Source organism: Tupaia chinensis, unplaced genomic scaffold (assembly GCF_000334495.1).
Source record: "Tupaia chinensis unplaced genomic scaffold, TupChi_1.0 Scaffold149448_1, whole genome shotgun sequence".
NCBI classification, from domain to species: domain Eukaryota; kingdom Metazoa; phylum Chordata; class Mammalia; order Scandentia; family Tupaiidae; genus Tupaia; species Tupaia belangeri.
Window position 1 is genome coordinate 172,381 of NW_006209292.1, and position 14,355 is coordinate 186,735.

Below are 14,355 nucleotides of genomic sequence, written 5' to 3' on the forward strand. Positions count from 1 at the left end.
GAAAGAGACCCCTTTCATGACTGGCAGACAGGCAACCAATCAACAGAATAGGAGTTGGATTTTCTGACAGAGAAGGACAGTCCTGAGTGGGCACCCTTGTCTTCACCTCCTCACCACCACCACATCCCCCTTGCCTGCCTCCGGAGACAGACACTGAGTACCTGGGCAGAATGTCTGCAGCCAGTGTGTAAATTACATGTATCTGCAGAACACATGTTAGTGAAAGTGGGGACCAGGACCAAGTGGAGAGTAACTAGGTGCAAAGGAACCAGAGACAAGGGAGTATTGCAGGAGGGTGAAGAATGAATTTTTAAGGGCAGATCATTGCTGAGGTTCCACTCCCAGAACAGATCATAAAACACGGTTCAGCTGCTTCACTCTTCCTTCCTCAGATGAGCAGGCCTGTACCAGAAACCCAGTCAATACAGTCTGCATGGTCCACAAACTTGGAGGGGGTTCCTGGACATTTAGGCCAAAATCCTGGGGTCAGGAGGACTTCGGGGAGAATTCAGGGAGACATGAGGGTGATACATATAATCTGGAGATTTATTCAGCTCTTCTAGCTCTTGAGAGGTCAACAGAAGCAGTTGGACCTCAGCCTTTATGGCTGCTCAGCAGCAGCCAGCTCTGGGCTGTTTATCCCATCTGACAAGTAATCATCCTCACTGTGCTGCTTCATCTTGGTCTCCAGAACAGTGATGCGTTGCTTGAGCTTCTGCTGGGCCCCTGTGTACTCTGCCAGCAGGCGGCTAAAGCGAGTGTACAGAGTCTCCATATTGGTCTCCAGCTGCTCCAGCTTTTCCTGCACATCTACCTCCATGCTGGCTGCCACCTCACTCTCATCCAGCAGCCCCTCCTTCATCAGGATCTCCCGACCCCTCTCCTCCAAGACCTTCTTGGCATCAGGGTACTCAGTCACAGCTTCCATGAGATCATCTTTGGACAGGCAGAAGAGATCAGAGTAGCCCAGGCTGCGGATATTGGCTGTGCGTCGATTTCCCATTTTGCTGCCCTTAATGTTGAGGATACTGATCTCTCCAAAGCAGCTCCCAGCTGAGAGCAGGGCATACTGAGTCACACCATCATCAGCCACCACTGCCAACTTGCCCTCCTTAATTATGTACATCTCCTTGCCAATGTCCCCCTTGCGACAGATGTAATCCCCAGGGCTGAAGACTTGAGGGCGAAGCTTCAGAACCAGCTCTACTAGCAGGCCAGCCTCACAGTCCTGGAAGATGCGCACTTTCTTGAGTGTGCTGACAAGTAATCATCCTCACTGTGCTGCTTCATCTTGGTCTCCAGAACAGTGATGCGTTGCTTGAGCTTCTGCTGGGCCCCTGTGTACTCTGCCAGCAGGCGGCTAAAGCGAGTGTACAGAGTCTCCATATTGGTCTCCAGCTGCTCCAGCTTTTCCTGCACATCTACCTCCATGCTGGCTGCCACCTCACTCTCATCCAGCAGCCCCTCCTTCATCAGGATCTCCCGACCCCTCTCCTCCAAGACCTTCTTGGCATCAGGGTACTCAGTCACAGCTTCCATGAGATCATCTTTGGACAGGCAGAAGAGATCAGAGTAGCCCAGGCTGCGGATATTGGCTGTGCGTCGATTTCCCATTTTGCTGCCCTTAATGTTGAGGATACTGATCTCTCCAAAGCAGCTCCCAGCTGAGAGCAGGGCATACTGAGTCACACCATCATCAGCCACCACTGCCAACTTGCCCTCCTTAATTATGTACATCTCCTTGCCAATGTCCCCCTTGCGACAGATGTAATCCCCAGGGCTGAAGACTTGAGGGCGAAGCTTCAGAACCAGCTCTACTAGCAGGCCAGCCTCACAGTCCTGGAAGATGCGCACTTTCTTGAGTGTGGACAGGTGAACATTGATGGCTATCTCAGCCCTGAGCTTGGCTGGCAGGTTCTTGAGAACTTCTCTCTCATCCACAGTCTTCTTATTAGTCCACAGGTAGTCGAACCACTTAATGACCTTGGCTTCCATTTCCTTGCTGACCTTGCGGAACTGCATGTAGTGTTTGACAGCATCAATCTTGGCCTGGAACTCTGCCCGGGTAGCATTCATGTTGGAGATCATCGAGCCCACATTTCCCACAATGGTGGCAAAGATGAGGACACCTATCAGAAAGTCAAATATGACAAATAAATATTCCTCATCCTTTACAGGGGGTGGTGTCTCCCCAATGGTGGTGAGAGTCAGTGTGGACCAGAAAATGCAGTAGATATATTCCCTAGCCAGGTAGCCATACTCAGGGTCAGTGATATTGGGGTAAACCCATGTGTCAACCCCAAAGCCAATGGATTTGGAGATGGCATAGTAGATGCAGGCATTCCAGTGAATGATGACCAAGATGTAGAGGACCAGGTTGCTGATGCGAAAGATGTTGGGGTAGCTGGTGCGTGTCTCAGTACGGTCAAAGAACTCAAACATTCGGGCAAAATGCAGCAGGCGGTTGAAGCGCAGCTCGGGGCTGTGGATGCCCACAGCAAAATAGATCAGGTCCGTGGGGATGATTGAAGCTACATCCAGTTTGAACTGTAGGGTGTGGATGTAATTGTCCCGCAGTTTCTTGGTATCTTTGACCAGTAGCCCTTGCTCCAGGAAACCTAGTAGAGATGTAAGCCAGCATGTCACCTCTGCCTATAGACTTCTTCCTCCCTATGGATTAATGCTGAGCAAAGAATAAACTACTCACTCAACCCTCCTTCCCAAGGAGAGATAAAGCTCAAATAGCAGGGCTAGCCAGAAGGACCCTAAGAGATCATCCCCCCACACGTACATCCAAACCTCTCTAAGCATTTGTGGCCATGAAGTTCAAAGAGGGACAGCCACCTACTAGAGTTCTGGCTAAGCAGTAGAGTCTAACATTATGTCTAATGGGCTTTCTGAAAATTTGAACTCAGGCCTTTCAACTTATGGGTCATAATCCTGCCTGTGCATCTCAATTTTCACTTACCTGTGCGCAATCGTATGAAGAGGTCTGCTATGTAGACCACATCTGAGAAGTAGTCTAGCACCAGCCACACCAGGTAGTAGCCTTTCTGTAGGTCACTGAAGCAGGCTCTGCAGAAGGACAGGGCTGGGCTGGACCACCAAAACCATCCAAGGTCCCTGGAGGTCCCAGAGTGCCCATTGTGTGCAGGACTTGAGATGGCCACCAGGGTACATTGGTGAGTCATAGTCTGGTGCTAAGGAGACACTTATTGACAAGTAATTTCTTTTTTTTTTTTTTTTTTTTACATTTGGATAAGATTTATTGATCGGATTGTTTTAGAAAACCAACAACAAAACACTGACAAGGTACATAAATACAAGTTGGACATTTTAGGGTAAATTCACTGTATTTCTCTCTTGCTGGTAGGAAACCAGGTAAGGTGGGAAAGCTGTCCTGATCATATGGCATGCACACAGACTGCAAAAAGACTTCCACATGATTTAACAGGACTGTGGCAAATAGCTTTAAAGTAAGGCAAGGACCGTGTGAGGCCTGAGGATGCCCTGTAGGAAGAGCAAGCCCAGGCTCAGCCCTCAGAGACTGTTTCAGAGCGAGGCTTCCCTTTCTTGCCTAGGTTCTAGTAAACTGGTGGATGACAGGTGCTGTGTCTCCCTGCGCAGACTCTGTGTACAAGGAAGTGGCTTTAGAGAAAGTGCATTTTCTGATGCCTCCTTTGTATTCTAGATGTGTAACTAGTGAAACAGCAATTACTACCGCTTGGTGAAATTGGTTTCTTCTCTGAAAACTGCCTCTGACTATACACTGAATAAGCAGGGCCTTTAAAAAACTTCTTAAATGTTTTAAAAACTAAAAAACTTGAAAATTACACTAAAAAGATGGTACCACTTTTAAAGCACAACTTAGAACTTCTGTTTGTAACACCAGACGAGAGATGGGGTCACGTTCCACCAAATCTAATGACCTTACAGGGGAACTGCTGTTGCAGGGCACAATTTGGGGTGACATACACGGAGGTTGAAGAACTCTGTCGAGCCTGCCTCAGGCCCTGCCAACACTTCTAGAGTTCCAAGGTATTTGGAGACCCAAAACAATTTAAGCTGTGACCAGTTTTGGGAACTTATGATCACAGGATCATAAAACCTCATCAACTGAGAGCTCAATACCAGAAAAATGAAAGAAGAAAAAAAAAGGAAATTAGCTTTTTGTGCTACATTAGAAGGCTGGTATGTAGACAGTCAGACAAGTAATTTCTACCCCAATCCTTATCATTACATAGACAACACTATATACACCCTCCTCCAGACTATTACTTATATATCTTGTCTACTGGGATCTTCAGGAAGGCAAAGACTACCTCCTGGTCGTTATTGCATTTCCCATGACCATCCCAGAGCACCAGGAATCACACTCTATGGGCGTGAGTTGAATGAATGGGTGAATAAGTCATTGGAAGGACAAAGTACACAGTGCACAGCTGAATAGCCTCCATGCTTCAACATACACCGCTGAGAATCCAACGGGAAGCACTAAGAGGGTGATAGCCAGATTTAGGCTCCAGGCAGTGGAAGAAATTTTAGAAGGAATTAACAGGACTTGGTGGCTGGGTAGGTAGGGACACAGGGAGAGGGCAGAGTAAGGGATAGAGCCCAAGATTATGATCCAGTGAGGGCAGCAGTTGAAGAGAGGAATGGTTAATTCTGGCAATGGGGTTATATTTAGAATCAAACTCCAGCCCTTCCTATCCACAGAGCCTGCAGAACTGGCCACCAGCCATACTAGGTCATCCTAAGACAGAATCGTTGTTCTTGCTATTTCTTCTGCCCAGGATGCTCTGTCCACCCACTTAGGTATCTAATAGCTGACTCCTTCTCACCCAGCAGGTCTCAGCTAAGGTAGGGCCTATATCCTGACTTCCCTTTCTCAAGCAGCTCCCTGGTACCAGTCTCTGGGTTCATCTTGGTCATTTGCTTTGTCTTATCTTGTCTTGTTCACCACACCCTTCCCAGCCCTGAGCACAGAGCTGGGCACCAGTGGGTACTCATCCAAGCCCATGCTGAATAGTAACTGAGGGAGAGAATGGAGTAAGATGGGGAATACTGTTAGTTAAAACTACAGGAAGAAGGTGGCTTTTGAACTGTCCCTATAAGGAAAAGACCCTTCCCAGGCTGAAAACGGAAAAAAGAGGAAACAGCATGTTCTGATACAGAGTGGTGAATGCTTGGGCTGGAGTGTGTCCAGAAGGTGGAACAAGAGAAAAGAGCAGGTCCAGTAAGACCTTGAAGATCATGCTTAGGACTTGAACTCCATCCTGTGGGCTGTGGGGAGCGGCGTAAGGGTTTGTGAGGAGGGAGTGGCACAATGGACTACCAGCTTCTAGCTAGCATGTTCACTGTGAATGTGGAGGCTGCACTAGAGGGGCAAAAGTGGCTGCAACAAGTGTGGAGCTGCTGTGATAGTCCCAGAGAGAGAGTAGGTGTCCTTTCTCACCAAGGGAACCATTCACATGGATACAAAAGTAGGAGTGGATTAAATCCCAGGAAGAGCAGACATGATGTCTTAGTGGCTTATTAAGTGGAACAGGGCAGAGAAATGAAGGTGTCGTTGGCATCCACAGACTCCAGAAGGAAGATTGTGTTGGGGGTGAGCTCTGTGTCCATAGCTGGGACTGGTGTGCTCTCAACCCCAGTACCTGTGGCCCAGGCTGCTTTGACCATCCCTGCCCAGGTCCCCTCCCTGCTCACCTGGCCACCAGCAGGCACCAATTGTAGAGGACAGGCATGGCGATGCAAAACAGCCAGCGGTAGTACCAGTCCCCAGCTGGATCCAAAACAAATAGTTCAAATTTCTTTCTGAGGAGATAGACAGAGGCAAGGCTTGGGAACCAGGCTCTCCAGTGTGGCAGCACCCTAGATCCCAGAGGCCAGAGTCCCCGCACAATTACTGCCTAAGAGGATATGTGGGATGGGAGGTGAGTTGGCTTACAGCCCCATTTTCTAGGGCCCCCAAACCTGATACTGGGCATTTGAGCAGAGATCAGATCTGTTAGGGACATGCCTCTTCTCATTCTGACCCTAGATGGGTCCATTGGCTCCTGGATTCTCCAGAGGACAGATCAAGGGGCAGAAATTTTCAGCAGGGTGGGGCCTCAGGGCTTGGGGAGGGATTCCCACAGGATGGTAATATGGGCTTGGGCCTGTTCGTATCCCTCCCAGGAAGAGACAGGAACTCCAGGCAAGTGAGTGTGCATGCTTCCTTAACACCCCACCCTCTCTTTTTGGTACCTGGCCTCCAGCCTCTGAAGCATTTTCCCAGATGCTATGTCCTGCCTTGGCAAGAGCCCCTTTCTTCCATTGGCCAGAGGTGGGGAATTTCGGCTTGGCCAGACATCTGCAGTCACTTTCTCATTTCTCAAAGAACAAACCCTCCATATCTGCCTTCCCTGCCCTCCCCATGCTCTCCTGCTCAATCATCTGTGCGTTCTCCATCAGCTCTCCACTGTGGCCTCTTGAAGTCCCACTTCCTCGCTCACACTGGAAAAGGGATGGGTGTGCCCTGCATAGCTCCCAGATATCACCCTGCTCAGTGTACACTAATTGCTGGAACTGGGGCTGGAGCTGGGGCTGGCAGACCCTTGGCTGAGCCCCCTCCTTGCTCCTGTTCAGGTACAGCAAGATGACAGCCGGCAAGAGACAGCCAAGGTGGAAAAAGCCACCAGAGGTTCCCAGGGCAAGTAAGGTACTGACTGTACAGAGGAAATGGAAAGACCTTCCTGCCCATCCCTTCGTTTCTTCTAGTAGGTTGGCCACAGCCACTCTCTGGCCCTGCAGAGACATTGGAAGCCCCACTGAGCCCTCCCATTGTGTATTTGAGGGCCCCTTGAGCCCTGCAGGCTGAACAGATGTACTTGGTCCCCTTGCCCTCGCCGTCCTTGTTGCCTTTGCCATCTCCTTGCTGGGTGGTCACGGTTTGCAGCTCAGGCCCACGGAAACGCTCAAGGAATGAGTCAGGCCTAGGCTCCTCCTCTCGGAAGTTCTTGTTGGCCCACTCTCTGATGACTCCCACCAGGCGGACGATCCTGGAGGTGAGAAAGAAGGCTCATGAGCCACAGAGGACACTCTGGTGGTTCTGGAAGGATCTGTCCCAAAGAACATGCTTTCTGGAGAGGGAGATGGGAGAGGAGCCAAAACCTGGCAACAGGCCAGGCCATGATTTCCTGTGTGCTAAGAACATTGCGGGCAGAAGGTTGGGGCTCAGATGTGACCCCAAATGCAGCACAAGAAGGAAAAGGTTATATTTAGAAGACTTTCCATAGGAGTTGCCATCTCAGTGGATTGTGAGGGCCAACAGGAGGTCTTCAGGCTAGGATAAAGACCTTAGAGCCAAAGACCTCAGGTACTCTTCCTAGGCTCCTCTGCTGTAAGAATTCATCTCCCAACACTCAGACCACCAGGTGAGAGGGAAAGCCTTCTCTGGCTACTTGAGCTTGCCTCACAAGAGCCTGGGCCTCGGGAGGAGGAAGAGCTGAGTTAGGATAGCACTGATGGTGGGAAGGCCAGTGAGACCCAGGGAAGAGGGCTATGGTTGACCCTGACAGGCATCAGGGTCAGAAGGGGCCTACGGAGGGCAGTGGTAGGACCCACCTGCGGAAGCCACCTCTCCCCCGCTGAGGGGCATCCATCTCCGCCAACCTCTGCAGTTCTGAGGAGGTGTCATCCTCAGCCGCAGACTGGGGCCTGCAGAGAAAGGAGCAGAGTCAGCCTGGGTTCTCTGGGCATGCCTTGTCTCCTGTCCTGGGATACCCCTAGAAATCCCATGGTCCCTTTAGAGGGCATCCTGGAGCCAAAGAGTGCTTGTTCAATGACAATGAGGCAGAGCTGACAGGAAGCAGCAGCCTCTGGGACCATCCCTGAAGGCAAGCAGCCTTGAAGACTCACCTGCTGGTGGTTCTATGCTCATCTTTGCCATTGGCCTTGACAGCAGGGGGTGCATGATGGTTGTGGTTATTGGCTGGGGAGCTCTTCACACCATTAGATTTTTCAGTCATTCTCCATGTACGTTCAGGACCCTCACCTGCCAAGGAGAAGGCCAAGAAGATCACAAAGGACCCTGCCTCATAGAGGGCAGAAGAGTTGCATGTAAGAAGGGCAAGGATAGACTACGGTCACTGTGGCATGCAGGTCAGTGGGATTAGCATTGCATAAGTGCCAAGTTCCAAGTGCCAAGAGAAGAATGGTACCCCCACCCTAATGTGTGATTAAAAATAAAAACAGTGCTCAACTAGAAGATGTGGTTTCTTTCTTTCACCCCAGTGCATTTTTTGTTTCTCTTTTCTTTTTCTTTTTCTTTTTTTTTTTTAGTTTTATACATTTAATCACTGTGTATCATTACAGCATATCAAGTAAATTTTCCCATCATGAATAAACTGCATATTGGTTCAGTCAAGGACTTTTTTTGAGGAACAGACTATAGAAGCTGAAACAAAGTAAAACAAACTAAAAACTATGTGCCCTATCTTCCTTTGCAAAATCCCACAGCTGCCCTTCCTGGAGAATGTGAGCTTGTAGGTGGTCCTGGGCAAGGAGAACCTAGAGCTGTTCCAGGGTACCTGGTCTGGAGGTGCACAATAGCCTCAGCACCTGTCAGATATCTGAAAAGCAGGGGCACTGGAAGATGGATTGAACCAATTTTTGTTTGTTTTCTTAGTTTTGTTTAAGTTTGACAGTCCTCTGGGCTGATGGTAGCCTCAGAAGAGTGGAGCAGGAAAGCTACAAAGGCAGTGTTTTATTTCAGGAAGATCCCCCAGGCCCAGCTATGGTGCTCATGCTGCTAGACATTGTTCTCTGCTGGCTGAGACCACCTCGGAGGCCTAGGTTGAATTGCTGGTCCTAAAACCTTTAGTCATTCCTAAAGGCTATGCTTGGTGGCATACACCTATAATCCCGGTGACCAAGGAGGCTGAGACAGGAGGGCCAGGACACAGTGAGATCCTGCCAAATAAATAAGCAAGTAAAGTGAAGAACCTCACTACTGCTCTGCGGAGCCTGGATCAGAGGGGTGCAAGGGTGGAAGGAACAAGAGATAAGAGACTGGAGAAGATAGTGCTGATGGAGTGCAGGGTGAGAGTGCAGGGTGCAGACCTAGGGAGGAGGACAGACTGGATGATGGAACAGCGTGAGAGCAAGGAACACAGCATGTGGGGGATCATGGCAGGATGAGCCCTGGAGAAGTCCAAGCAAGAGCTGAGCACAGAAGAGCATATCCACATATAGGCTGATGGGAAGTAGGCCCAGAGGGAAGAGTCCAGAAGAGAGACAGGAGTCTCCTGTCTCTCCTGCCAAACAGTTAGGGAGGTGGGGCAGGTGTCTCCTGCCAAACAGTCAGGGAGATAGGGCAGGTGACAGTTGGAGCACACAGATGTCAGTTCCACTCACAGTGCCTCTCCAGCCTCCCTATGGCTTTACGGCTGGACTCTCAACCTGATGATGTCCTTTGAGTCCCCCACCCCCAGCCAGCTTATTTCAGCTTCTGAAGCCATCACCATGGTGATGGCAGGCGCGTCAAGCAGTCTCAGAGATGCTCGTCTGGTGCTCTCTGTGGGACTCTGGCACCAAGGTGATAATGAGGGCACCTGAGGGAAGGAATCGACATCCTTGAGTCCCTGGTTGGACCCAGGAGGCTGCAGGCCATGGAGACAGAAAGTTCCTGGCAATGCAAAACAAAGCCAGGGCCATGCACACTGACCAGAGTTTCAGGCCTGGCCTCCTGAATAAAGGGCTGGGGAAACAGAAGTTTGCAGATGAGCAGGAGCTGTAACCCAAGGCTGGACCAGCTCTCAGGGTACATTGCACGATTCTGCCCTCTCTGAAGTGCTGGCATGGGACAGACACCTCCCCACTCTGGGCACAGGCTCATCCCTCAGTTTGGCTGCCCAGCAGCTTCCCTGCCCCCCACACTTCCCTTCTGCATGGTAACTGTCCCTGAAGCAGTCTGCTGGGGACCAGGGCAGACAGCTGTTTCTGACCAGGCAGGCAATCTGGATGGTGGTTCTCTTGCTCATGCTCTCTCCAGGACACATCATCTAGGCTAATGGTTCCATGAGCATCTTGCCCAAATTGACACCAGCAGCTCTCCCACGATCCCCATCAGCACCTCCAAATGCATGCTGGATACCTCCTCCTTTGAGGCACCCCCAAATCCAACATGAACTGGACATCCTCACCTAAAAAAAGGTTTCTCTCCCAGTGTGGCCACCTCATAAAGGGACCTGCCCACTTCCAGGCCATTCAGCCTCTATCCTGAGTTATTATCCCTCTAAAAGTGTCGAGGATCTTGCCACTCATTACCCTCCTTCCCCAAGTCTTCTCTTTTCCCCCAGACTGACTGGGCTCTGCTCTGCAGGGAACACATGGAAACATTCAGGACTCATACGGGGTTAAGCTGTTGGCAGGGATGAGCCCACACCCCACATCATGAGAGCAGAGAAAGTCCTGAGGAACTGCAATGACAGATATCTGGGAGGCCTAGTGCTGACTGAGTACAGGAGACTAAGAAAGACAGGCCAAGGGATGTGAGCAACATAAGGAGAGAATTCCCAAGGAAAGGAGCGCCTCAGGAAGGGGACGATCTTCAGGGACGATGTCCTCCTCCCATGTCAGGAAGATAAGGACTGCCTGGAGAGCTGGAACAGGATGGGCTGTGGATAGAATGATGGGTGACTCACTGTTGACTTCAAGAACAACATTAAGCAGTGATAGCAAAATAGGGCACATTCTGAAAGCTTAGGAGTAAGGAGGAGGTAGGGACAAGAGATAGGACATGTAACTAACTCCTGCTAGAAACCTGAGTGAGAGAAAAGGGAGAGATAGAGTGGGAACTGAAGGAGAATGAGGGACTGGGAAAGGCTCTCTGTGTTACAGTTGTTATTATTTTAGGTCAATGAGATAATAAAGCAAGTTTAAAGGTTCTGAGGAGAGATTCAGTAGATAATGAAGATATCTGTGCTTGTGACCAACTCCAGTTAAGGCTGGAGCCCATGAAAGGTGGATGTAATCAGGGGGTAGTTTGGGTACCAGAGGAAGTTAGAGGAGACTTATCAAGAGTATGGGGAAAGGGATTGCTGCATTTGGACATTGAGATTGAAGGAGAAGAAGGAGGAGAGGAGAAGACATCTGAGGATGAAAAGGAACAGTTAAAGAAAAAGTTAAAACAATCTCTGGAACATAACTTGGATCAAGAAATAAAGAAAAATGGTGAATTAGAGAAAGAAATAACTGGATTTTAAGAACTCTTAGAAATGACAAGAAAGAAGTTAAATGAATCTGGAAATGGAGAAATTAGTTTCCAAGGAGATTTCAAAACTAGTCAATTTGAAATGGATATTCAAGCTAATATGCTAAAATGTAAGATTGATGACCTTACAGCAAAACTAGAAACTGTGTCTTCAAAATATGTACATCTAGATGCAAAGAATCAAATTCTTCAGCAGGTGTTATCATCTATGAAAACAATACCGAAAAAAATGTGTGAAACTAGAGAAGAATAAACTGAAGTTGGAACAAGAAGTACTAAATGTCAAAAGTCAAATGGAAATAAATATGGTAGAATATGTTCAAATAGAACAGGAGATTGAAGGAAGAGAGAGGATATAGAAGAAAAGAAGTCAATCTATTTTTACAGGCACAAGCAACATCTGCAGAAAACTTAGAGCAGCTGAGATAAAGTAATTATACTTCAATAAGAAGTCAGATGGAACTCAGAATTCAAGACCTGGAATTTGAACTCTTCAAGAAGAGTTTAATAAAAACACATTTGGGAAAAAATATAAGTGATCACAAATTTAAAAATCATTATTACATAAACTGAATAAGATAATGAGAGGTTGGCAGAAACCAATGCCAAACTTCTTGTGGAGAAATGGAAGAATAAATCTTTACTCAACAGTCTTACTGCAAGACCAGTCCTAGAGTCACCTCATGTTGGAAATCTTAATAATAGTTTAGTGCACAACAGAAATCTTATTTCAAGAGAAACTTCAGTGATTCCTACTTCAATCTCTAGGCCTTCAAATAACAACATAGAAAACTACTTGTTCAAGAAGCAGGAGGAATTGGAATAGAGTATAACTAGAGAACTAAGAGAAGCTGCTACTGAATTTGCATCTGTATCCTGTAGAGCTTCTCTTTGTAGATCTACTGATGAGTCAAACCGAACGCAAAATCTACTTTTGAGAGTATTGCAAGAAAATGTACAGATCTTGAAAAAAAAATATATGCTCCGAAAGATAAAATTTTATTGACTGGACTATTTACATAACCTTTTAATTGTTTTCCATTAAATACATGACATGTACAAATCTTTATTAAAGGCTTTTTATCATAAAAAAAATTAAGAGCATGGTGAGGGATTACTGAGGAGCAGAGTAGGCAGGAAGGAGATAAGAACCCTTCTAGATGGGGGTATGATGACATCAGGAGATGGTTAAAGGGATTCATTTCTGCAAAATCTCAGCATTCTATGTGAAATGAGAGGAAATCTCATCTTCATAGGTAGCAGGCAACAGTGGGTACAGACTTTGGAAGAGGCCACAAGGTTGGCAATAGCTGGACGGGTGGACGGGTGAAACTAAGCAATCATGAAGGCAAGACCAAGCTTAGTGAGAAGGACAACAGATCCAAGAACAGAGGTGGGCAGGGGCTCCCACATCAACAGCAGGGTTTTCAAGGAAAGCCAGGGAGAGACAGAAACAGAGAGATACAGAGAGGGAAATTGAGAAAGTACCCTCCAGGGAGGATGGTCACACCACAACCCCCTCTCCTCCATTCTCTTCTCAGGATCTTAGACATGCACACACATGAACCTGGAATGTTTTTCAAGCCACCAGGTCCGGGACTCAAACTATGCAGTCAACTGTGTGGCATCCAGCCACCTTAGCCACCACTGCACCATCTGACCTTGGCGCCACTTTCAAACAAAGAGTAAAGCATGATGATTCTGTAGAAAGCCCAACTTCAGTCATGGCTTACTTCTGGGCTTTTTTTCTCCTCATCCACATGTTATGTAACCAGCCCAAGAATTTATAGAAAAACCAGTCTGGCTCAGGGAGTCTCTTGAACCTTGCTGAAAGCATTCTGAAGAGAATTATTTCAGAGCATTGATAGACAAGTTAAGCCAGAGAGAAAAGAGACAAGTTAGCCATACAACCGAGACTAGAGTTCCAGTTCATGGCTCATTCACGTGCTCACTGCTGCTCGGTACTCTTTTATTCATTCATCTACTCCATGCACAGCCCCAGCGCACCTATTGTGCACAGATCCTAGGCCGGGTTAGAGAGAAAACTGGCAGAGTCTAGGACTTCAGTATTGCTCCCAGATTAAAAGGTGAGACAGCCAGGAACATGACTCATCTTAAGAGTGACTTCTTTGTACAGTCTATACTGTTTCTCAATGGCACCCAACACAGTCTATACACTCCTTTCTTCCTAAAATAATGGGTTCTACTTTCCTTATTTACAGTACTGGTCATTTCTTCTCAATGTTCATCTCCTTCTCTTTCTCAGCTCTAACAATAGGATTGTCTCAAACTCAGTCCTTGAATGGATCTCTTGTCTTTTCTCTCTTCATCATTTCCTCCTCCAGTCTCACGCTTTAAATGCACATGTATGCTGATAACTTGCCAACTTGTAATATTATCCCAATCTCTCCTCTGAACTCCGGTTTGCCTCCTTGGCATAACCGCTTGGATTTTGAACACGCATGTCAGGCTCAGGATGTCCAAAACTGAGCTCTTGTTGTTCCCCTCCAAAACTATCTTCCTACATCCACCTGCAACCAGTAAAGGCCATGCCACTCTCTCATTTGTTCAGGTCAAAAACCTTGGTGTCATCCCAACTCCTCTCTTTTATACTTCACACACCCTACATTTGCTAACTATGTGGGCTCCACCTTCAAAACTGACACTGTATCAAATCACTTCTACCTCCATCATCACCACCTTAATCCAAGCTAGTATCTTTTCTAATGCCTAGCAAGCACAAGGTAGTTGCTCAATAAATATGTTTTGAGTGAAATAGTCTATGAACATTTTCTATGTTTTTTCCCAGTCCATTACTATCTCTCTCTTTCTACTTTTATTACTCACCTTAGGTCCCTGTTATACCAATTGGTTGATTTTAAAGGAACAAACTACATTTCTGCTTGAGGCCAAGTTGGAGTAACAAGGATCAGATATACCCTCCAGAATAAAATAACCAAACTTAGGAAAAATATATTAAACAACAGCTTTTAAGACTAGGCTTGAGGTTGGCAGGTGGCATAGTGGTTAAAGGTGCTGGGCTCCCATATGGCCGACCATGGTTTGAGTCCTGGACCTGGCAGCTTGCTTTCTCACTT

The 14,355-nt window shown here is 47.6% G+C and overlaps 1 protein-coding gene across 1 annotated transcript; it reads right to left on the reverse strand.

Moving 5' to 3' along the window:
* Positions 1-601: 601 nt before the first annotated feature.
* CNGA2 (cyclic nucleotide gated channel subunit alpha 2) lies at positions 602-8,012 on the reverse strand. Its single transcript, XM_006171188.2, has 7 exons — positions 7,903-8,012; positions 7,609-7,701; positions 6,873-7,043; positions 5,710-5,817; positions 2,969-3,075; positions 1,504-2,618; positions 602-892 (listed from the first exon to the last, which is right to left on the reverse strand). Exons 1-7 carry the CDS (start codon positions 8,010-8,012, stop codon positions 602-604), a joined length of 1,995 nt encoding a protein of 664 aa, XP_006171250.1.
* Between the last annotated feature and the right edge of the window lie 6,343 nt (positions 8,013-14,355).

What these genes read in the sequence shown, in the direction of transcription:
- CNGA2 (XM_006171188.2), bottom strand. Translation starts at nt 8,012, where the DNA reads ATGACTGAAAAATCTAATGGTGTGAAGAGCTCCCCAGCCAATAACCAC. An exon ending in GAGCATAGAACCACCAGCAG is followed by an intron (nt 7,702 to 7,902) that starts GTGAGTCTTCAA and finishes CTTTCTCTGCAG; the next exon opens with GCCCCAGTCTGCGGCTGAGG. An exon ending in GGGAGAGGTGGCTTCCGCAG is followed by an intron (nt 7,044 to 7,608) that starts GTGGGTCCTACC and finishes TCTCACCTCCAG; the next exon opens with GATCGTCCGCCTGGTGGGAG.